This window comes from Accipiter gentilis, chromosome 14 (genome assembly GCF_929443795.1).
Source record: "Accipiter gentilis chromosome 14, bAccGen1.1, whole genome shotgun sequence".
NCBI lineage: Eukaryota > Metazoa > Chordata > Aves > Accipitriformes > Accipitridae > Astur > Astur gentilis.
The window spans coordinates 32,375,858-32,400,540 of NC_064893.1; the positions used below are offsets into that span (position 1 = coordinate 32,375,858).

General features: G+C 40.2%; 1 protein-coding gene across 3 annotated transcripts in view; it reads right to left on the reverse strand.

Moving 5' to 3' along the window:
• Positions 1–24,683, reverse strand: part of DNAJC5 (DnaJ heat shock protein family (Hsp40) member C5) — a 37,199-nt gene that overhangs the window by 12,304 nt on the left and 212 nt on the right. The window contains exons 1-4 of one of the 3 annotated variants that reach the window (XM_049816511.1): positions 14,045–18,793; positions 12,879–12,953; positions 7,096–7,163; positions 1,209–1,345 (exon numbers count right to left, since the gene is read on the reverse strand). In XM_049816511.1, the coding sequence (XP_049672468.1) occupies positions 1,209–1,315 (107 nt within the window). In that variant the 5' untranslated portion in view covers positions 1,316–1,345; positions 7,096–7,163; positions 12,879–12,953; positions 14,045–18,793. Of the gene's footprint in view, positions 1–1,208; positions 1,346–7,095; positions 7,164–12,878; positions 12,954–14,044; positions 18,794–24,683 lie in introns of those variants that run through there. The other 2 variants (XM_049816512.1, XM_049816513.1) reach the window with 2 other exon arrangements.

Consider the following 24,683-nt stretch of genomic DNA (forward strand, 5'->3'; position numbering starts at 1 on the left):
ATCACAGGCAAAACAAACTCAACTTGGGGAAAATGAACTCAATTTATTACCAATCAACCAGAGCAGGGTAATGAGAAATAAAACCAAATCTCAGAACACCTTCCCACCACCCCTCCCTTCTTCTCAGGCACAACTTCACTCCTGGATTCTCTACCTAGCCCCCCAGCAGCACAGGGGGACAGGGAATGGGGTTTACGGTCAGTTCGTCACACGTTATTTCTGCCGCTTCATCCTCCTCAGGGGCAGGACTCATCACGCTCTTCCCCTGCTCCAGCGTGGGGTCCCTCCCACAGGAGACAGTCCTCGACAAACTTCTCCAACGTGGGTCCTTCCCACGGGCTGCAGTTCTTCATGAGCTGCTCCAGCATGGGTTCCTTCCATGGTGTGCAGTCCTTCAGGAGCACACTGCTCCAGCATGGGTCCCCCACGGGGTCACAAGTCCTGCCACAAAACCTGCTCTGTGGGCTCGTCTCTCCACAGATCCGCAGGTCCTGCCAGGAGCCTGCTCCAGCACGGGCTTCCCACGGGGTCACAGCCTCCTTTGGGCACCCACCTGCAGCAGGTGGATATCTGCTCCACCGTGGACCTCCAGGACTGCAGGGGGACAGCCTGCCTCACCGTGGTCTTCACCACGGGCTGCAGGGGAATCTCTGCTCCAGCATCTGGAGCACCTCCTCCCTCTCCTTCTTCACTGACTTTGGTGCCTGCAGGGTTGTTTCTCTTACATGTTCTCACTCCTCTCTCCGGCTGCTGTTTCTGTCTGTCCTGCAACTTTTTTTTCCTTCTTAATGTTATCACAGAGGCATTACCACTATTGCTGATGGGCTCAGCCTTGGCCAGCGGTGGGTCCATCTTAGAGCCGGCTGGTATTGGCTCTGTCGGACACAGGGAAAGCTTCCAGCAGCTTCTTACAGAAGCCACCCCTGTAACACCCCCACTACCAAAACCTTGCCACACAAAGCCAATACATCAACTTTAGATAAAGACCTTTCAGAATGATACTGCACATCTGAGAATTGAAGCCTAGGCATGTTTTCACACCAATTTTTGCAAGAAGCAACCATGTTTTCACTAGTTTTCTTACAAGTTTTTCTTGAAAAAGGTTTAAATAAATCAACTCGAGCCTATATGTAAATAGGCGATCTGTTGAACACTTAATTAAAGCTATTAGTGCTATTGGGCAACAGGTATAAAACGTGAACCTTTACCTGTATGACTTTTTGATGTCATCTGAAGTGGCATTCTTGTCCAACCCCAGCACGTGGTATAACGATTCTCCAGAGGTAGAGAGCGAACGTTGCCTCTGGTCTGCCATCTTGAACTAACCTGAAGAGAAAACTGGCCCCTGACAAAAAGAGATTAAGAAACACTTAAGCAAAGAAGAACACAGACCTCATTAATCAAATCGTCCTTAAAACCAGAGCTTGCGTGTGAAATTAATCTTTTATAATGATTAAATGTGCTTTGAAAAGAAAAGGCTCTTAACATATGTGGAAGTTAAAGTTACAAAACTCAGTGAATTATCAGTGAAAAAAAAAGTATTACATTTTCAGCACAACACCAGGCACCCTAGAATTACTACTGTACATACTCAACTCTTATTTCTAAAAAACCAAAATCAACAGCTGAGGCATAGCTGTGTACTACATAACACATCCCTAAAGCTACTTCATCTTATTTCTTAGTCTTATTTGTGATAATACCTATAAAAACAACTTGACAACAGAGAGGTTGCTGTTACATTGAGGATGCCTTTTTGCGCCACACTTGCATAGGGGTAAGTGATTTCATTTGCATTTTCAATTGCAGACATTCTGTTACATTAAAAAACAAAACCAACAACAACAAAAAAAACCACCAACAAACCAAACCTCCACATACCTCCCAAAACCTCAGCCTCCCATCTTATCACTGACACCAGGTCAAGCAGAATCCTTTAGACAAAATCCAGTTTGACTAGGCCTGTGCATCCTACTACAAAAGAGGGAATGCCTGCCCGCTTAGAGAGGAGGACATCTCCCCTCTCGTAATTTAAAGTCATGGATCAAACATCTAACATGTATTCTAGTTAAAATCATGGTACTTGAACGCGGATTAACCTCCTGCTCCAAATTCAAATGTGAAAGACCCTAGAGGTCTGTCCTGTGCCATGTCACGGACAGATACGGTTATGTCCTCTAACATCCTGAGGAGATTAGCATTTGCCATTCTTTAGCTGCAGAACTGCAGCAAGGATGAGCATTGAGGAGAAGACTATTGGCTATTTTTGGATTATGTCATTACAGTTAGCCTACACCAGATTATGTAGTCTTTGAAAAAGATATTTAAAGCACCAGACTTTTCTAATTTAACCCTTTGCCTTATATAACAAAGTTAGTAACTTCAGCTTTTAAAAGGCAACCTGAAAGAAATACTCTCAGACATCGCATCTCGCACTGCCTGGTTCTCGATATGACCTCATACCATTGATACACTTCACAAAAACCACAGTTCTGTTTGTACCAACACACGGGTATCGTCATGCCTGTACAAGTGTGACTAAGTGACAAGGATGTGGATAGAGGCATTACAACTTTCTTGTTCATCCCGGAGCCTATTGTTAACTACTCTTCCGCATTCGGCCTCTGCAACTTTAGATTAGTTTAACACTGGGCACTATGTCCAGGTTCTTCGATTGGAATACACTGGCTAAACTAGCAAACTCTCATCTAATTTCCTTCAAGAAGTCTTTAGCAGCTCTGGTAAGTTTAATTAAGCTACCTAATAAGGAAGCTATAAATTATTATTAATAGTAATAATAGGTCTAAATTCTAATGCTTTGGCTAAGAATTCAAAATACACCCCAAATCTGGAAGGTGAGTATGTGGGTAGGGAGAGAATTTTATTTTTTTTTTAATTATGATGTTCAGCTACCAAAAGTTTTCTGTGTGAGAGGAAAATTATTGAGTGCTGCAAGACACAATACAAACAACTCATTTATTTGGGCACAATCTGATTCAGTGTCAGGAAAAAAAAAAAACCAAAACATTTCAGGCAAGAAATCCCACATGCAGGAATACACCAGGCACAACCCTCTGGGACAGCCTCTTCCCATCCGCAGCTATGGGTCAACATGGCCACAGCCTCCCAGCCCCCTCCACCCAAGCGGTCCCAGCGCTGAGGTCAAAGACTGATGATCCTGACGTCTATCTGGTAATCTAGCTAATCGTACAGGCCTGCTCCAACCGCTGCCCTGGCTCCCCTGTGCAGCTTCTCCTGCTCTCCGACCACAACCACCACCGCTTCCCTGCAGCCCTCCCAGGAAACCCTCCTGCAGCTCTATCACGTCAGTCACTCATTAGCAGCATCCAGCTAAGGGGAGTGTGTCTATCGCTATTGCTCTTTGCCAGGGACCTGTGGGATTAATCTGAAGTCGGGGCGGGGGAAAAAAAAAAAATACATCCTGGTTGAGATTGTACATGTTAATTTAGCTCTTCCAAAGGCATTGCTTTAAACTGGAGCTTCGAGGACATTATGAACATTTGTGTTGTTTAAAGTCTGTAGCTCTATTTAGGCATAACAAGCTTCCTTTAATATCAATCCAACATGCCCTTGGTGCACAGATGCTGCAGATCACAGGTATATGCTATGTTCTGCTTAATAAAATCTCCACTGTTAAATTAAGGCCAATTTGTTTAATAAAAATGAATTTAATTTGATCCAGGCGAGGTCTATCAGTCTGCAGGCTGCCTGTCAAGAATAAAGACAGGCATAGGAATAAAATTCCACACTGCTACAATCTTTAATCACTTCAATCTGAACAGTTCAGGGTATCTGGAGTTTGGTGTAATGGGGTGTCTGCTTTTCAAAACTGGTATGAAATGGACACGTTGGCCTTGGCAGAAGAGTGGAGGACAATGTGGTAATGGGAATTCATCTGGGAAGCTTGTTATTTAAGGGAACAGAAGAGTATTATTACTAGGAACGCAACCTTTGGCTTTTCAAATATGAAACAGACAATAAAGGTGCAAGTTATTTAAGTTCAGAGTACTTCATAAACCAGGATATTATCTATCCTACTGTTTTTACAAGTGGCTCTAATTCGCCATAGTGAAAGCTGCTCTGTATTTTTAAAAAGTGTTGTATTCAGCAGCAACAAGCCATCTGCTACATATTCTAACCAAGCAGGATGCCCTGAAGAGGTTTCTGTCAGAAGGCTCTGAAGAAAGGTAATCCCCTGGATTAAACAGCACAGTTTTTAACCATCTGTGTACCAGAACATCCTGCGTTAGTCAGCTTTACCAGAAAATGCAACCGTTTTCAGCATGACCAGGTAAGTATAATTGGTACCACCTTGCTCAAAAGACTTAGATTAAATCTGAAAGGTTATATGGAAGCCAGCCTTAACATTTTAAATATACCAACAGTAAACTGAACCTTAGAAAGACTGATTTTCTTTTTACCTTCCCAAAAGAATCCTATCAAGTTTCATGGAACTGGTGGGACCTTAAGTTTCTGCCAGGTCTGCTGACCCTTTCCTAAGTTGTATTTAGCTCATTAAAATGGCAAACTATTATTACAGCCAAGAAAAAATGAATAGTTCTCTGCCAGTTTAGGGAATTAAATACTCACAGAACATCCCAATGAATGCCAGCACCAAAAAGGGTGACAACAGATCAGGTGGCCAGAAGCAGTGAGGGAGGACTAAAACTTCATCTGACCCCACCACAAGATGCTGCAAAGAATTTAACTGGAAAGAAAGGGGCAGCGAGGGGGGATCAACTTTTCGAAGAAAACGTGCTTAGCTGTGGGGCAGGATGGAGGGTGGAGGTTACTGACACTGCTTGCACAAGGAGCAGATGCTTGTAACAACACGGCATCGCAGGAGTCAGATCCCTACTAGAAAGAACCGCCTTGCACCAGTAAAGGGATAGACAACTAATTCGATGGACAGTATATCAACAATATTTCAGTGTCATTAGCATCCGGAAGCAGGCTAACAGCGGTACTTTTCATTTCACTTCAAGGCTGAAGCATGAAGTATTTATTCATGAACAAACCTCTGGATACTGTAAAGTACCAAGTTGCCCAAAATATCACTTTTCACATTTCCAATTAATTCTGTACATTTTCCCATGTAAGTCACAAAGGCACAGCTGCTCACTTGGATTTCCTCACTGTAGGAAAGACTGCTTTTGAAAGGAGTTGTGACTGTTCAGCTCCACTGATAAAAATCAGAAGGGGCAAAGGAAACCAAACAACGTTAACTTTAAAAACACTACTGCAGCAGGACATTGGGGTACAATCTTCACCAGAATTTCAATTTTCTTAATATCTGCATAGTCCTAAGTTTAAGTTACTAAAAAAACAAAAAAAAGTTTAAAAAAAAAAAAAATCATGTCCTGAATGCATCTGCCAGTGCACAGACCTTTAAATACATGCTGTTCACAACAACTTTAGTGAAGTGTCTATCTTCAATGTAGGGAATCTGGCTGTCAACAGTTGTTCCAAAAAGTGAAATCCCACCGTAACGGGCAAAATCCACCACCTCCTGACATGGTAAATGATACTCACCCACTAAACAAAGGATAATGGAAGGTCATTAACCTTAATTGATACTCTCTATCCAAATTGCAACAAGTTTGGTTGAAACCAGAAGAACAAAACAGCTTCCCAGTAACACAGAATAGAGAAATCCCCAAAAGGGACAAATAGGAAACAAGAGGAATGAGAAAGACAAGCTCAAAGCCATGCTGAAAGTGCTGGACAGGAAAAGAGGTAGGCTGCTCTCCTAGCACAGCCCAACACCCCTGAGGTACTAACCCGGCAAGCATCCAATACAAACTATCTGTAACATTGTCAAGCCCTCTGCAATGACAGTTTTAAGAGCATATTAGCAGATGATTAAAGAGCCAAGCTTGGAAACGATGTTTTGCCAGCTCTTACAAAAATTACGCCTAGTTGATGCTTTATTGTACAATTTTAGGAAGCACTAGAGTATTTTAGGAAAGATTTGTATTCCACAAAGCATTTCTGGTTACTGACTACACCGTAAAACATAATGTCAGTTAAATTTAAGACTACTAGCTTTTCAAAGATTTCCAGTGCAGACAGTTAACTACAGGTGTTAATCTTAAACTAGATTATTCTATCTCAACCAGTGTTTATTAGTAAGTCTAAATAAAAACACCAAGCCAGAAAACGCCTCAGTAAATATTGATTTGTCACAAAAAACAGAATAGCACCACTGGCCTCTGCATCCTGTCCATCTGTCCCAGATTCATTTAGAGTTGTCTCACAATCTGGTATTTTTCTAGGGTGACAAAAATCATTTCTAAAGGGGAGAGGAGCGAAATATACACAAGTGTCATGGTTTAACCCCAGCCAGCAACTAAGCGCCACACGGCCGCTTACTCACTGTCCCTGCCCCCAGTGGGACAGGGGAGAAAATCAGGAAAAGAAGTAAAACTCAATGGTTGAGATAAGAACAGTTTTATAGAACAAGAAAGAAGAAACTAATAACGATATGATAACACTAGTAAAATGATAACAGTAATAATAAAAGGATTGGAATGTACAAATGATGCACAGTGCAATTGCTCACTGCCCGCCGATCGACACCCAGTTAGTCCCTGAGCAGCGATCCCCCCACCACCACTGCCCCCAGTTTATACACTAGACATGGTGTCCCATGGTATGGAATACCCCGTTGGCTACTTTGGGACAGCTGCCCTGGCTGTGTCCCCTCCCAACTTCTTGTGCCCCTCCAGCCTTCTTGCTGGCTGGGCACAAGAAGCTGCAAAATCCTTGACTTTAGACTAAACAGTACTTAGCAACAACTGAAAACATCAGTGTTATCAACATTCTTCTTATACTGAACTCAAAACATAGCACTGTACCAGCTACTAGGAAGACAATCAACTCTATCCCAGCTAAAACCAGGACAACAAGAATGTATTATCAGGAAAAATATGAGGAATTTTAAGCTTGGCTTCGTGAGGTATTAGAGATTTCTATAAGAAACTTTGAACTTTGTTTCCTCAGCATTATTTTGCACTTAAATGAGTGGATTTTTTTTTTTTTTCACTACAAGAAATCAGAAAATACAGTACTTACCTAGTATCTAGTTTGAATATTCTACGGTAAGTGGTAACAGCCTCCACACACCTCTAAAACTGAATCTCCTAAAGACAAAACAAAAGCAAATCAGTTGTTCACTAACTCGTACGTTGAGGGCTCATTGCAAAGTTGTCATCCCATTATTTTATTATGACAATCCTTCATAATATGCTAAAGGCAAGATGGAAGCGAAATAACAGAAATGTAACTTTCTACACTTACAGAGAATTTTCACTTAAAGCAGGTAAGTATTGAAGCCACCAGGAATGGGGAGGCATGCTACAGTCTGGGTGTGTTTAATAGGCACACACTTTCCTACAACATGGTCAGCTGGCATCAGAGAATACATTTTAAAGGCTGCATTTAAGTATTTCCATTATGCTTTCACTCAAACACTGCCTTGATGTGAAAGTCCAGAATAAACAGAAGTGGGTTTACTGTCCAAAATATTTTATACTAGAGAAAGTTGCCACAATGTAAATACTTATGTTTAGAATTGCTTAGCTGTCAAAGTAAGTTAACAAATATTTTAAAGTATAGATTCAAGGGCTCTGTGCTTTTATCTGTAGCTTCAGCCTCTTTTCCCAAACCTTTTACCATCTGAAAGGCACACACTTACCTAAAATAAAGATACCAGTAGTACAGAAAATCTAATAACCATTATCTATTTAAGACTTCGGACTTTTTCAGCTTAGGCATTTGTGAAATATCTGTACTTAAAACAAGAGAAGTGTGTTTTTCATGTCTTGATAATCAGTAATGTTGTTAGAGAGAAACTGCTAAAGAAGCTTAGCTAATTCAGAGGACCACAAGCTCCAGCACACGAGCAGCAGGCGCGCAGCCTGTTCTACCACCCTGCAAGGCTGCAGCCGAGCACAGGCACAGGGCAAGGTGAACCACAGCACAGAGCAAGACTTCACAACAGCCCAGAGATGTTTAGTGGCATTCAGATGCCAGACGCCTTTGTGACAAATAAATGTACATTTATTAAAAATTTCAATAGAAAAACAGCATTGTCTGTACAGCACTTTTCTTCACAAGTTATTAACAGCACTGCCAGTAAGATGAAGACGTGCAAGCACATGGAGTAGCTGATTTCTATGCCATTTCTAATGCCACTCTACCTGGCATCAACATTGGTTCCTGTGCTTAAACTATAGAGCAATACCAGCTCATTTTTCCAGGACAAATTTCCATCAAGAAACCCACTGTTTTATCCTATGCACATTCCCTCATCCTGAAGCAGATTACCCAAAGAAGAAACAAGTCTCCCTTCAGCGTACAAGAAGGAAGAGAATCCTAGATGACGCAGCAACACAAATCCCTTCTTTCAGTGGTCAAGGCAAAGTTAGACAGATTGCTGTGGATCACCGATCACATCAAAATAGGAGAATGAATGGGCAAGAGGAGCCTAGGAAATGCTAGATGATGCTATCGAAAAATTTAGGGAAAAATCACTGCAACAGATTAAAATATCTTTCCAATTAAGCAGGTATAGGATACATGAAATCCATGTCCTTAATCACAAAGTAACTTATGTGTTAGATTACCAAACAATGAACTTCATGAGTGGAACTTGGAGCAACTTTTACCCGGCAAGTCATCGCTTAATCATCATCCAAACCCTTTCAACAGTTTCCAACGAACAAACTCTGAAAGCACTTGAGAAATAAACTCCCCATTCAATTAAAAAGTATGCCTCTCACAAACTTGGAAGGTTTTGGTGTGGCAAAGAGAGATGTTGGGAATACACCCAGTAAGCTGCTGGCATTACTGACCACAGAATTTGTTTTATGCAATCTGTAAGAAGCTGCTTGATCTTAGCAGCATATCCATAAATGAGTAAGAATGAATCAACCACCAAGAAAATAATCAGCCTACTGTTGATGGATCTATTTAGTTCATTCAATAGATACCACCAAAAGACTTTTCCTGAAAAATGAAAGGCAGGGAGTGCACAAGCTACAGCCAGAATTTAAACTTTCCCACTCAGACAGAGCATGTGCAATATTAAAGGCTAGACTACCTCTCGGATGCAAAATGTCCCATTTCCTGAAGCTATAAAACCTTCCAGGTTCCCTGCCCACCACTTCCTTCATTACAAAGTAATCAACAACGGAACATTTTTAAAGCAGTCTTTAGAAAGCTGCAGATGGTTAACGGGGTTAGCAACCAGAATTATGGCCCAGGCTTTTAGGACTTTGGGGACTAGAACAGACATATTCAGATGGACAAGTCCACCAATTTTGCCTGTGGTCACTGTAAATCTTCTCTTTCAATCTCAGATGCACAGTAATTTTTTTTCCCTAAATCAGCTCTCCCTTCATACCTAAATGAAGACCACCTTTAAATTTACCACTAATTCTGTTTCAGACAGCAACCTAAGCTTCAGAAACGTTGACAGTCAAACTGAGAAACAGCCACAGTATGCTCAATTTATGGATGTACACAGCTGGAAATTTGAGAGTGAAACGGGAGAAGAAAGCAAGTCCAAATGTACTTCAGAGATTGGATTATACTTGCTTGCCTTTGGCAAAAAGAGCTATCCTGCTAAAGTCAGCATTTGGCATATAATGAAGTAAATGAAAATACAAGGATGTGCAGACAGAAGCTTCAAATAGTTCAAATACAAGATTCCAGCCCAGGCCTTGTCAACATTCCATCAGAAAAGTCTTTATTTTTTATACCATACATATATAATACCTAGCCACATATAGTACTCAGAATAAATAGAAAAGTATTTTTATCTTGATATGGATGCAAGCAGCAATATTTTCTTTAGTCTCTCAGCTATGCCACTACAAAGTTTCATTAACAGCAGAAAGCCTGATTTACAGCTGGAAATAACCAAACAAGACCAAAATAAATTACAAAGAAAACTACTACTTATAAAAATCTAAGTACATGAGAAACCCGCGGCAGCTATTCCGCATCACCCCTTCCTCACTGCATTCTCCCGTGTGTGCTCCCTCCTAGCACAGTAGCAATCCACAGCACGCCTTTCTGGGGTTTTGCTTGCTTGGTTTCTGTTGCAACTGGCAATTCTAATTTAGTGACTCAGGAATGTTTTGATCTACCCATCCAATCTCATTATTCAACAGGCCAGATCCACTGACCCAGAGCTCTACATAATACCCTGCTTGTAATTACTTGTAAATATCTCCCCTCCTTATTACATGATATTCACAATACAAACAAAAGGGAGAGAAAATGAAAGGACAGATGCCGGAAAACAAACGGAAGCATTTAAAAATCAAGATTAATGGATGTTACCTGGTTTCAAAACCCACGAAAACTCAAAGGAAAAAAAGTCTGGGGAAGGGAATAAACAATTGTTTGAGAGGCAGAGAATCCATATGTAAGTATGAAAATCAGAAGACAAGATTAAAGAATTATGAAGATAACAAAAGCAAGCAAAGCTACATGATTGCAAAATAAATTCAGCAACACATGAAAATTGTGGTAAGTTTTGTAACATGAATGAAGAAATACACTTAGGAAGTTTGCCTGTTCTTCCAACCATTTTGTGCATACCAAAACTAGCTCTTTTAGCCTCAGTTGTCCTGCAAATTTGGATCCGCTTTATCTAATATTGTATTTTCCCCATATACTGTGACCATAAATAGTGCTCAGCACCTTTTCTTCCTCTAACCAAGAGATATATACTACCTTTTCCTTACAGAAATCAGACATGTTCTCAGATCTATTCTGTTTGATAAAAAGCACATCTGTTTCTTCTGTCTACCCTAACATCTTCTGACAGGTGCAGAAGCACTGCATTTGAAGCACTAACATTTACTATTTCATTAAAGCATCCAAGAGTGAGCGTTTTGGTGTTGCTTATATTTTTTCTATCATAGCACAAAAGCCTTTTAGCTAAGTTTTGCTATTCGGTTTCTAGCTTTTTGATAAAGGATCCATAAAACCATTCTGTTTTAACATATAAACCCTGATGGAAAGATAACCTAGTATCCAGGGAATTAATTCGACTGTATACATCTTTCTCCCAGAAAAAAAGAACCTTACTATGGCCAAATTCATTTGCCTTGGGAACAGAAGATAGATCTCTAGCAGTGGAAGACTGCTAAAGTCTTCATTAAATTCTCTTGAGTTTTTTAAAAAAAACAGAAACACAGAGCTTTTACATAAATGAAATCTGGGACCACACAACTCCTGCTAAATTCAAGTCTAAATTGATCTAACATGCATCATTAAGACTGAAACAGAGGTTACACTGAAACTTGTGACAAACTTAACTACAGTGGTACAAGTGTTGTTTCTCTAATAAGCTTAGCAGATTAAAATTTAGCCATTTAAGTCTGATTCACCAACCTGTTATAAAGACTTGTGACCTTGTACCCTATACAAGAGTAAGATTCAAACCTAGCAAAGGTTTTCCATATTGGGGGCAGAGGGGGGGGGAGAAATGTAAAGTATTAGAGTCACATTTTCTATCCTCTCTCCTCAACTAGAAGAACTACTCTCTAAAACCCTGGGGTTTTTAGTGGATTCTCTACTTAGGATTTCATTGCTCCTATTTAATTCTTCAGCAAAATTAAATTATTGTTTATGGCATTACAGTAGTTTGTATGGCAGAGCGCATGTGTTACAAACTGCATATGGCTATAAAAAAAACCCTACATCTGCTTACTCAGCTATTTAAAAATTTATGAAAAAACAGTAGTTCTGTTTGCTTGCCTCACTATTACTCTTAATTTTTTCTCTACATAAATCTATGTGGTGTTTGAATCGCTGTAACTACTCATAGCATGCAAACTCACTAGAACAAATCAGAAAACCCACAACATTCACTACTGTGGGTAGAGTGATACTGATGTCACTCATTTCTTCTGGAGAAGAAATATTTTAAACTTCTTGTAAAGCATCAATGCAGAGATACAGCTCTATTTGGATGGGAGCCCAAATGGGTGGGCTATACTTGATAAACTGTATCAATAAAAATAAAATCATATTGCTAATGACTACACCAATTGTCATGGTTTAACCCCAGTCAGCAACTAAGCACCACGCAGCCGCTTGCTCACTTCCCCCCCCCCCCCCCCCCCCAGTGGGATGGGGGAGAAAACTAGGAAAAAAGTAAAACTCATGGGTTGAGATAAAGACAATTTATTAGGACAGAAAGGAAGAAGAAAAACAACAACAACAATAATAATAAAAGGATTGGAATATACAAAGCAAGTGATGCACAATGCAATTGCTCACCACTTGCCAACCAATGCCCAGTTAGTTCCCCTGCTTCTTCCAGCCACCACTCCCACCAGTTTATATAGTGGGCATGACATCACATGGTATGGAATACCTCGTTGGCCAGTTTGGGTCAGCTGCCCTGGCTGTGCCCCCTCCCAACTTCTTGTGCCCCTCCAGCCTTCTTGCTGGCTGGACATGAGAAGCTGCAAAATCCTTGACTTTAGACTAAACACTACTTAGCAACAACTGAAAACATCAGTGTGTTATCAACATTATTCTCATATTGAGCCCAAAACATAACACTGTACCAGCTACTAGAAAGAAAATTAACTCTATCCCAGCCAAAACCAGGACACCAATATAGTCAAAGCATTAAACCTTTAAAAATATAGAAAAAGTCTTGGAACAAACAAATGGGTTTATTCACATAAAAATGGGATTTATACTATTATGTCACACCTGTAGGTAAGACAACTAAAGGCTTTTAAACAGCAATAAAACAAAAAATGCCTATTGTCTCATGTGACAAAGGTTCAGCAAACTAGATCAATTGTCAAAATGTGATCACCAACCTCTCAACAGCCTGCTCCAAATGCTTCGCCACTTTCGGTAGGTTAGGATGAGTCTTCTGTTGCATGAAGCAGTAACTGTACAATAAACATACAGAAAAGCAAAACAACTTTAGCAACAGGTTAAGGAGACAATGCTGGTCTAAGCAGTAGCTTTTTACAGCACAGGCAGTTTTTGTTCCCTCTTTTTGACCAGGCAAAGTGAGGTTACAGAATGCATCTAGAAAAGCCATATAAGCAGTCCAAGAGGCAAAAGAAACGATGCAATGACCTTCCCAGACATGAACACATCATTCAAATTACAAGTTGGTCAGCAAAGGGAAAGAAAAAGAGATTTATCAGAAATTAATCTGGAAGGGCAGGGCAGGGGAAGATTACCCTCTGTACTCATTTGCAATAGCAGGAGATGGAGGGAAAAAAAGTTCCTATCTTCTTTTGCTATCAATTGTGGAGGCAGATGAAAAGGTAAATAAGGATCTTCCCGTTCCTCAAAATTTAAATAATGTAAAAGTATGGTTTTACAAATTGTGAAATAATTTTGGTCTACATTTTGCAACTAATTTATTATTGGAATTGCTCTGTTGTCAAATAAACACTCTTGGCAGTTTCAATCATGAACAGTTTTTGTTAATGACTTTGAAATCAATAGTTATTTTAATGGGTAAAAAAGCAAAAATGAAGACCAGGCTGTAGCAACAGCAGAAGGTAATTCACATATCTTCAACCTGATCTAAAATGATCGGGTCTGGTGTTTCCCTTTGAGAAACTTTACCTGTTTTCAGGTTATTAATCTCTGCCATTCGTTTCTTTAATAGTTATCTCTTCCCCCACCACGCATACAAATCTTTCTTTTAAAAGGTTATGAATAAAGAAGCAAAATAAGCAGAACTCAACAGCAGAATTTATAAAGCCAAGTTTCCAGAAACAACCACCCACCAAGCCACCTAGCTCAGGAAAAGAAAAGCTAAAATGCCTTTATACGACCACTGGGAATCCAATGTAATCGTCTCTAACATCAGAGCCTTTCTTTCTACTTGACAGCGTAATTAGTTTTTAGTAATCTACCAAATTATAAGATTATTATTTTAGTAATCGACAATCTAAAAATTAATCTTATTTATTTCATAATACAGGCAGAAAAGAAACTTTTTTCCCCAATTTACTTTTACCTCATGTATCTGATCAGGTCCTCCCAGCCAAAAAAGAGGCATAATTATTCAAGCAACACTTGCATCCACTCAGTTAAGCTGTGAAGGCTTTAGTTCCAAAGACTTTTGTCTTTTGCAAAGTTTAAAAATTAAGCATATCTAAAAATCCTTTCTTCTCTTAATTGCTTAACTGTATTTCCCCAGGTTTTGTAGGGCATGGGGAGGAGACTTCACTATTTCACTTCCTCACAGAAACTGCCAAAGAAAAGAACATTTTAATTTCCTCCCATAAAAAACAGAGAACATGGGCTTCTAACATACATTCAAAGACTTCTTTATTAGATCATAAAGAAAAAAAGGCAAAACCAGCACAACAGATTCATCTCTTTTCAGATGAGACTGAATACTAATAAGAAATGTTAAAAACAAAACAAAAACCCCAAAACCAAAACCAAAACCAAACCACCACTCATTTTCCTTTCCTAATAACAAAGCTGCATCCAACACCACAAGCTTCAGCCAGAAAAGCCAGCACAGCAGTCAAAGATAAGAAGAGCTGTATTGGTGATCAACCACTGTGCTAAGTGGTCATGCCTAGTAAGGACATCCATACGCCAATAAATATGAGTTTTAATAACATCCCGTTCTACTGAAGAGGTACTGGCTGACATAACCTTCTGATACAGATCTGGCAATCGAGCAATTTGCTGGTACAGCTTCACGTTAAGGCGCTCCAAGCTATGACAACAGCTCAGGAATCCAGGTCAGCAGAGCTACAGCAACTTCCAGTGACAGGTCCTTGGTGTAAACGCACCGATTGTCACCATTCCCTGTTAGTCAAACATCACAAACACAATAGGAAGTCGCTCCTGCAGTCCTGCAGCTGAGAAAAATATGCCAGAACAGAGCAATCGGTGTTGTAAAAGATGTTTTAAGGTTGCAAATAGCATTTTTGACAACTTTCAAAACCACCCCCAAAACCACTGCTTTCAAGAAACTACAGATTAAAATTAGAATCACACCAATAACATTTCTTAAATTGCATGCTTTTTTCCACCCTAGGATCACCAGACTCTTTGCATGAACCGAAGTGCCGGGAACAAGCTGCAATACTGACATGAGTACTACCTGCCACCAAACTGCACCATCCAGTTAAGCTTTGAAAAAACCCAAACCAAGACATCACCAGGAATAACGGTCCCCTGATGACAAACGGGGCACAGGCTGTAGGATAAAAACCCTCTGATCACTGTGAGGGAGTGAGCACAAACCCAAGACCACCAAGGCCCCCCGACAGACCATCTCCAGGCCCCCAGGTAAACCTCTGCCCCAAACAAAACTTGTCAACTGTCAGAGAAACCACAAATTGCTTTTTCCACAGCCAGCCTCATCTGAGGTAAGGATGACACTCCCACAGCAATTGCAAGACCTCAAAGCGTACCCTACCATTCTGCAAGTCAGAACTACCCTTGCACAAATACAGAGCGGTAGAATAGACATGACAAAACTGCAGGTGAAATGGCAAGTTATAAATACAGATTTGCTGAACCAATTGATACAAACGACAACAAAAATGTATATGTTTTGGACATGCAAGACACTTCAGTCATCTTCATACAACACTTTCCTCCTCACTGGATAGTGTCAGACGTTACAGAAAACAGTTTAAAAGGCATGAAGAGATGAGTACCATATCCGCCCCATTCCGATCCCCAGCACATGGACATTTAGAAGCATAAGAGCAGTTAAGACTTAGGATTTTCACAATAAAATCTGAACTGACCAGCACAGCTTGTATCACTCAAACTTTAACTTGTCATTTTGACAGGAAAATGCAATAAAATGCCTTTTCTTTTGAAGGCTGGGCAATGCTGGAGGGGCATGCCTTCAATGCAAGTATTTTTGTTTTATTCTTAGGTCAATTAAAACAGAGTCCATGTCCAGAGGTAAACACAGAGTAAAACACAGCAGAAGGCATCATTTATTCCCTAGCGATCCAAAAGTTTTCACAGCACTGAAGAAAGTCACTATGAATGCACCACTAATTTAACAATATTCTTATAATACGCCCGGAATATATTAACCAGTATACAACCCATACGTGTGAGTCAGTCTGGTTTGCGAGGTGCTCAAGACTAAGACTTTGTACATTGTCTCCACCCAGCTCATTTGGCTAGAAATATCCAAACAAATCACAGGGTTGGATTAAAAGTGGTTTTAATTTAAACCGGCATTTTCTTACAGGAGATAAACTCTTTGGTATTTTCTAACTATACACTGTGGTTTCACCAACAAAAAGATTTATTTTATACTACTCCTACAGAAACCATACTGATGTTTATTTCCACTGTTCTCTCACTCTGCATACTTTCTGCAATCTGTGTGATGAAGTATGTCCTCAGTTCCGCCATTCAGTCTGGCAACAGTATTTTGTGCCTGCTTAAAAAAAAAAAAGCCAGCCCATAATTTAGAAATAATAAGGCAACCTAGAATGGTATTTGTCCTACTGATTTTCCCACTAACTCACTAGTGATTAACAAGAAAAGACACAGCTTGAATTTCAGACCGTAGACTTAGGTTGCAAACCTGGCACTTAAGGAAAAAATATGTTCTAGACTTTAATTGTAACTGAGTTTTCTAACATTATAATTGGGATAAGAAATAGAACATCAAATGCATATAGATTTTAAAAACTAAGTATTCAGACTGCAATTACACTTCAGAGGACTTACAACAAAAAGGCCACTATTATACTGATGCATAATTTAATCACTGCCATTCCCAACACACATGCCTTTTAGTTTCAGTGTAAAGTATAGAATTACCACATTTGGTCTTTTTTCCACCTAAAGTAGTAACTGAGAACAAAGCCAGAAAACTGTATAGTTTTTGTGACTGTGATGCTTTTATTCCTCCCTCTGATCTTAATTAACACCAGAGCATGACAGACATCTCTTCAGTCTGCCTGTATACTTGGCCTGTATACATGACATGATGCCGCCAATGCAATGTTAAGCCAGTGTTACTCTTACACATACTCCCCAAACCAAGAGTATGCCTTCCTGAAGATCCTTAAGAGGAACAGAATTAGTTGCAAAACAGCACCTTTCCTCATTTAAGGTTATTTTTAAACAATATTTATACATCTACATATTTAAACAGCCTCAAAACAGCATGGAAAGACAAATTAAAAGTCATCATAGAAAGATAACTTTTAACATGCAAGAGGGACTAACTGGGCTTTATATGGAAGATGTCAAGAGAATGAGTCACAGGAAGAAGAAACACAGGAAGTTTTAAGATAAGATGCAGGAAACCGGGGCAAGGAGTCACACATTATAGGACAACTACAGAAGATGCTGGGTTTTCATTACCCAATATATATTTCTTTTCAGGATCAGTAGTGAAAAATAAAGTCATGTTGATTGTTGGCCCTGTTATCCAAACCACTCAGTGAAATAGTGAGGTATGCTTGGGAAATTATAACTATGCACCTTCCAAACACCTTTTGATTTACTCTGTTTCCCTGGTTTTCCTAAGTTAATTGTGAATAGCAAATGGTGTGCCAAAGCAATTTTTAAAAGTGTAATAAGAATGAAGTAAGCAAGTGGGGAAATTGGGAACTTTGTAGGAAAAGAAAGAAAGAGACAGTTATTAAGGAAGATAAATATTTTCACTAATTACCATACAGGCAAAATGTTTCTGTTCAATATGCATTTACTTCACTCTGTGATAAAAATGGTCTACTCAAAGCAAGAACGTTATTTCCTAACATTAATGTTAGAGCCCTCAAAAGAATGACAGACTTACTAGTGTTTTGTCAAACCAAACCACAACGATGATAAAATACATTTTGTAAGGGAAAAGACATGGTTCATATCCTATTTTTCTTTCGCCACTCAGACCAGAATAACTCCTCAAGACACACATCAGAATCGTACACATGCAGAGAAGCAGCATCCCTGTGCGACAGAGCTTGTTAGTTAGCAGATGGAAAATATTCCTAACCCGGAACTTAAATCAATTCACCGCTCTGAACAGTAACTGAATCCATTTTTTTTAACTCAATTTAGAACAGGAAATATGTCTGGTTATAGCTTCTGAGAAAACAGCTCACCTCAGATTCCAATGGAGGCACCGAACAATTTGTGGTCCCTTCCCTCCTCCTCAAGAAGCAGCAGGAGAGGAGATGCCAGTGGAGTGCTTGGAAGAGCAGAGGATCTAGGAGCGGCAAAAGCTAAACCATGCAGGCAAGAAGGAAAAGAAACAGGCACCTGCTCCCACCGAGGTCCCACCAAGTACACTGAACCACCTCACCCTCTTCCAGAGCTCGCACTATGTGGCAAAGTCCCCTGCCCGAAACGTCATGTAGATCAAGTCAGTTGAGGCATTATCAGATCAGTCCAACTGTTTCAGATGAAAGCAGTTATCAGTCTGACCTGGAACTGTATCAGAATAACGCCAGTCCCTGATGGACCTGAACTAGAGCAGAACTTAAAAAAGAAAGCACTACTTCAATTCCCTGTGCATATACTAGGTGATTTCACAGGGATCCCGTGTGCCCTTTGTAAAAGCACATGAACACTCATTAATTTTATTCCCCTTCTACCTGCTGTTATCACAACGTCACATGTCTCCCAAAGACACACTGCCATGTTCCAGTATCCGAACAAGGATCTTAACACGTCCCATTTTGTCCGCTGATCCCCCTTCTCGTACTTCCAAATATCAGAAGCAGGACTGCCAACTTTCATGCTGACCTTGTAACTACAGAGAAGTAAAGAAAAATTAAGATGTTTCTTAATATATTTTTTATTTAAAAAAAAAAATATCCCTTAATTGCATACCATCAAGTAACACTAGATGCAACCTGAAATTATAAATCTCTCACTTCGTGCAATCTAGTCTTGGTAGAATAAATTTCCTGCACCTGGCGTGTTCTAGTTTACTGCAGACATTGTCACTAGTAACTGCCCACGAAAACGTTTGGAGTTAGGCTCCCAAGTCCCCCTTCTCTCCACAAACAGCTTTAAACCTAATTATGTTTTTACAGTGAGTGTCCCTAAATCCTCCTGCCATGAGAAGCAGATTGGTAAGGAAAATTCTTCAATGACTGACCCAGGCTAGGCAAAGGCCTGCATTACACACCATGCACTGGAACTGTGACAAAATTACAAACTATTTCTGAGCACAAATAAAATTGCTAAGATATTACCATCACAGTAACAGAAAATCCTGTTAAGACATAAAATACGTAGTGACAGATGGAAGGGAAAAGAACATTTTCATTTGAAATACAGCCAAATATTTAGAGACATAAAAGGGGAGAAGCAAACAGAAAACTTGTACAAGTTTCTGCTTTATGTAACTGCATATTTGGCTACTGTAATGACATCAGTAAACTTTGGACTCTTCCTATCTGCACTGCAAAATACTATCAACGTATAGGTCCTATACATTCCCTTTATCTACAGATTGTCCTGTAAAAGCCGCAAACATTCCAGAATCCCTACCACTGCCACCTAACACAACTTTAGTAAGACACAGATGAAACCAAGTAAGGATTGTGAAGTCCCATGTGACAAAAGCAAAAGCAGGATGGTGTACACCAGTGTTCCTAGAGCATGCAGTTAAAATACGATTCTTGACAGACAGATAAATATATATTCTTGGAGGGAAGAGAAAACTCAGAAGGAAGGCAGGGAGAAGCTGGAGGTGCTGGCTCGATCTCTGATTTGTGCTCTTCTATCAACTTCTCCCCGCTGGTATTAGATACTGCCCGTCATTGCAATCAAATCTACAGAACTATTTACTTGTATCATTCATCTGTCAGAAGCCATCAGACCATTGCAAAAATACCTGTTAATGAAAGCACACTTATCTCATGTCACAAAAAAAAAATAATAATGTTCATTAGCAGTGCTTTGATAAGAGGTAACTAAATGCCCCTAGGTTTTTGTTTGCTCAACCATTCACCCAAAGTTTAGATCATGGTACTGAACTATAGTGAAAAAAAAAACCCAACCCCAACACAACAACCTTTCATCGAAAAACTCTATTCTCATTACAAAATCCTTGAGCAGATTATGAAAGAGGAGATAGCAGCTGCTAATTTAAGTTAACTTGGGCCTAGAAGACTCGTTCTGTTTGCGTGGGAGCTACCATACCACTGCGCACCACATGCCTGCAGTTTTCTACCAATGTGTGCACGAGAGGATGAAAAACTTGCGCCCGGAAGAAAAACGTACCGAAATTTCACAGTTGGCCCTACAATGTGCTGGCACTGAAAGCATTTCAGCATTACTGAAGAAGGCAGAAAAGGACTTTAAAAAGGCACATTTTAGTGCAATGCAGATACAAGGTAAGTGCAATTAGGAGAAGCTGCCAGGACATAAGAAATTTCAACATATGCTAAAGCAATCTTATTCACGTTTTCCCAAGAAAAACCTACACATCAACAATACCCTAAAAAACCCACAATTTAACACCAACCATTACTATTTTCTAGCTATTCTATGCACACACAAAAAATTGTTACTTTTCTGGTAGCTATTATCACTTCATTAAAAATACTTAAACAATTTTTCAAGGAATGTTTGCTCTGGAATGCAGTTCTTTTGTATCAGTTTACACTGCCTGAAATAGAAAAACAAAGTGCCTCCAAAGCTAAAACACGTACTTTCTAACAATTGTGCTTTGTACGTTTTTATTGATTAAGAAAATACTTTAAATGAACTTCTAAGTAAATCTCAAGATGTAGCACCATTCAAACTCCTGTCTTTCAGGATTAAAAGCAGTCACTGGGTAACCAACCAGCATCAACACATAGTAGCTGACATAGTAACAAAACTATAAGAATAAAAAATACATTAAAATAATGCTGAGAATTCACAAAGGGCTGGAGAGATTATAAGTGTTGGCAACCTGCTGACAGCATACACTGACCAGGTGCACCAAGATCACTCCTCAACTTCCCTTTTATCATCCAGGTCTTTCCTTTTGCAAATGTCCAGTCAGTCACCAAAACGTTCTGAATGTGTGGAAGAACTTTGATGGCCAGGACAGGCAGCTAGCGAGTTAAATATGCAAAAAATATTACATGGGCACTTGTAAACCAATATTGCTTAATCCAAATTACTTCCATTACTTAAGCACAAGGATTTTTCAGGTTAAAAAAAAAAAAAAGTGCTACACTTCACTTTGATCCTCAGCATTACCCATGTTCCTCATCCCTCTGCATTTTGCCACAACCCATCTGTCTGACAGCACAGGTGGCCACACAACTATTTCCTGAGACCGCGGACTGGCCCACTGCAGCCCTCTGTGCCATCTGCTTACAAGTTGGGGGTCACCTCACAGAAACCAAGCAACTCGCCAAACTGCACACACCCGCTCTTTGAAAACATCTTTTCCTCAGACTAGTGGAGAGCGACCGAAGAGCCACGTCTTCCCAGGCAGAGGCAATCCCTCTCTAGCGCTGCTTCATTTTCTACCTAGGCAGGTAAACCTGGAGAAGAAGAGAGGCTGTGAGTGGAGCTGCAGCAGAGCCCTGAGCTAGAACTGCAAGCAGCAAAGCCAAACAAAGAGGACTTGCACAGCTCGAGGTCAAACTGTGAAGGAAATCAGTTAGGGTATTAAAATTACCTTAAATTAATCCCCATGCTTGTGTGTTTGATGGGAAAGCAGTGAAAATGCTGGCAGATGCCATTTTGCACGCTCTGGGGAGGATACTGGAACACTCAGTCCTACGTATAAGCTTTGCAGAAAAAGTTCTGCTAACCCCTTCCCTTCCCAAACACACCAAAATATATTTTTGACCTGGTTATTAACATTAATGGTACTTAAAAAGGAGAAAACACTGGCAAACCAATCAAAAGAGGGAAATAAGGCAATTATCATAGGTTAGTTTACAGCATTGTTATTACAAGTCAAGTCATTCAATGGACAGACAGGATTTGCAGAACCACCTCCCAGTCTTGAATTGTGCCCACTTTCCCAGAGAGGATATTCTGGCAGCTGAATTCATTAATTCAAAAAAAAGAAGAAAAATAAAGTCATATCAGCAACTTTTACATTTAACCTAAAACATTACTTCTTAAGTAATCCAGTTAGGCTTCCATTAGTATTCACTATCAAAATGCTTAACCAGAGACAAAATCCTTCTTGAAGCTCACAAAGAGAAGAAATAGGATGATTAACAGCATCATTGCTGACATCTACCACCTCCCTAACAGCATAACCTGCAAATCAGGCCAAAAGTCTCAAAATCAGCATTCCTACCATTAGGTTCCTAAGTCATATGCTGGTACTGCTCAATTTTTTCCAAAGTATGAAGATCCAAACACCACCGCTGACTTGACAGATGCCTTCATATGACACAGTAAGAAAAGCTTGTCCGCATCACAGCTGTATTTTGACCCCTGCTCTGATCGTCCGCTGCAAAACAAGTCTCTGGCCAGCTCCAACCATCTTGGATAACTTCATAACTGGTCAGGTCGGTGCCTGTGCCACCTCAGCCACAAACCACATCAACTTACTGCAACCCAGCTGTAAAACAAGGCACACCACCAACTGACCAGGAGGTGGGTTGCTTGGCATTTAGGAAAGACTGAAAGAGTGTTTATACTTCTCGGGAATAAGCAACAAGGATATAAAGTCTACACTACGAGACAAAACATACTACCAAGACATTACTTTCTGCAGACACTCACTGATAAAAGACAGTTAAATATAGCACACAGCGAAGTTGGGAAATCTCTACTTTGGCTTCACCAACGCTTTGAACCTACAGCCTTATCAATAGAATACATCAAAAATTTAGGAGGAAAATCACACATTGCAGCATCTCCCCTTTCATTTAAATGCCGTGAACAATCACTAAGATGAAATAAAGGAGGGAGGGAAAGAAGCATTTATTTATGCTTATAAAAAGCTGTTTGACTGAAAAATCTCATCTCCAAACTTGGGGTTATCTGCAAAGCAGATTCTGCATGGCCAGCATCATGACAAGTTTCTTCAAAGTCCTTAGAGGACCGCAAGAAAACCACAGGAAGCTGCTCAATAAAAATAAACTTCTTTTCATCCTACAGTCTATATATTAAAGTGAATTTCTCTTCAACTCCAGCCTTTGCTTCCCCTCTTTCCTCCCTCCCAATGCAGAGCATACTTGAATTATTAGACCTAGTTCATTAATGCAAATTAATTTGGCATCTATTTCTCGGGATCTCTTAGTCAGATTAGGACTCTCTCATTTTCTATCAAAAGCAAACAAAAATGCAAACACTGATCCTAAGCAGCCTGAAACCAACAGATGCCTTAGAACTTGAAAATGCCTCTACTGAAATTGTGGTCAAAAGAATAAATTCCACTTAAAAGTGGATGCTACTATTCAAGAATTTAAATAGGTACAATCCTGACGCATTTCAAAAGGAAATCCTTTCAGATTTGCATACTTTTGATAGCTTGATTTACCCAATGAAATGGGTGAAACACCACCGGTCAGCCACTGGGTGAATGCGGCCTACAAGTTTTTGCTTCAATAGCAGCAAACTAATACAGTATTTAAACACACATATAACATTTCCATGTCCTTAAGATAAGCTAGCATGAGGACATTAGTCAGACATCAGCTAGGAGAATTATATTATTTCATACCGGTATAAGATTATGTACCAAATCTATGCCTTTTTTTTAAGCTTTACCGCAGGAGAGAATATTAAGCATAGATAGCTCTACAGCAACATCTCACAGCACAGGAAAATTAACATCCCAATAAAAACAAACCTAAAAAAGATAAAAACGTTTAGCTCTCTATGTCACACAGATGGCTTTCACCTTGCTCTCCAAGGGAGAAATGGCTCCATCAGTGTAATATACTCCGGTAATAAAGTCAACGGCTTTGTGTCACTCTGTGTATAACAGCAAGATATTGATAAAGCATAGAAGCAAGAGTGAGGCGTTATCTGTGAATTTGCTGTCTCCGTTTCGTCCAGTTGCATTACGTACCACCAGAATTACCTGACCGGAATCCTTAATTTAAGAACCAGAAGACACTGCACAAATAAATAGAATTATGCTGCCTTTGCAAGTTTCTCATCGTAAAGGCTGGATTTACTTCCCGTTGCTAATACGTCATTCATTAAGCACATCAGAATCTGAGCAGTTACAAATCATCTTTTTTTAAAATTAAGCAGAACAACGTAAGGAAGGGGAAGCTAAAATCATCCTAGCTCCCTCCAGAAAAAAAAAAAACAAAAAACAACAAACCAAAAAAAACCAGTCATCGTGAATCACGGCTCACACATAAGACGAATGACTTTCATTTAGAATTCACCTTTCCAGGCCTTTTGTTTGGGGTTTGGTTCGGGGTTTTTTTGTAGGTTTGTTGGTTTCCCCCCCCCCCCCTCAATCTTTACAGCTCGGAGGCAGAGGACGCAGCCCCTCAACCACCACGGAGGAATGCGCATGTGGGTGGAAGGAAGGGAGCCGGGATTTCCACACACGCACCCCCCGCCCCGGGGCTGGAGGTTCCCGTAGTGGGGGGGGACCCCCCCGGCCTCCTCCTCCTCCCGCCCCCCGTTCCCCTCCGCCCCCGCCGGCACCACCAGCTCCATCTTGGCCTCCACCCGCGGACCGGGCCCGCCGAGGCCCGGCCCCGCCG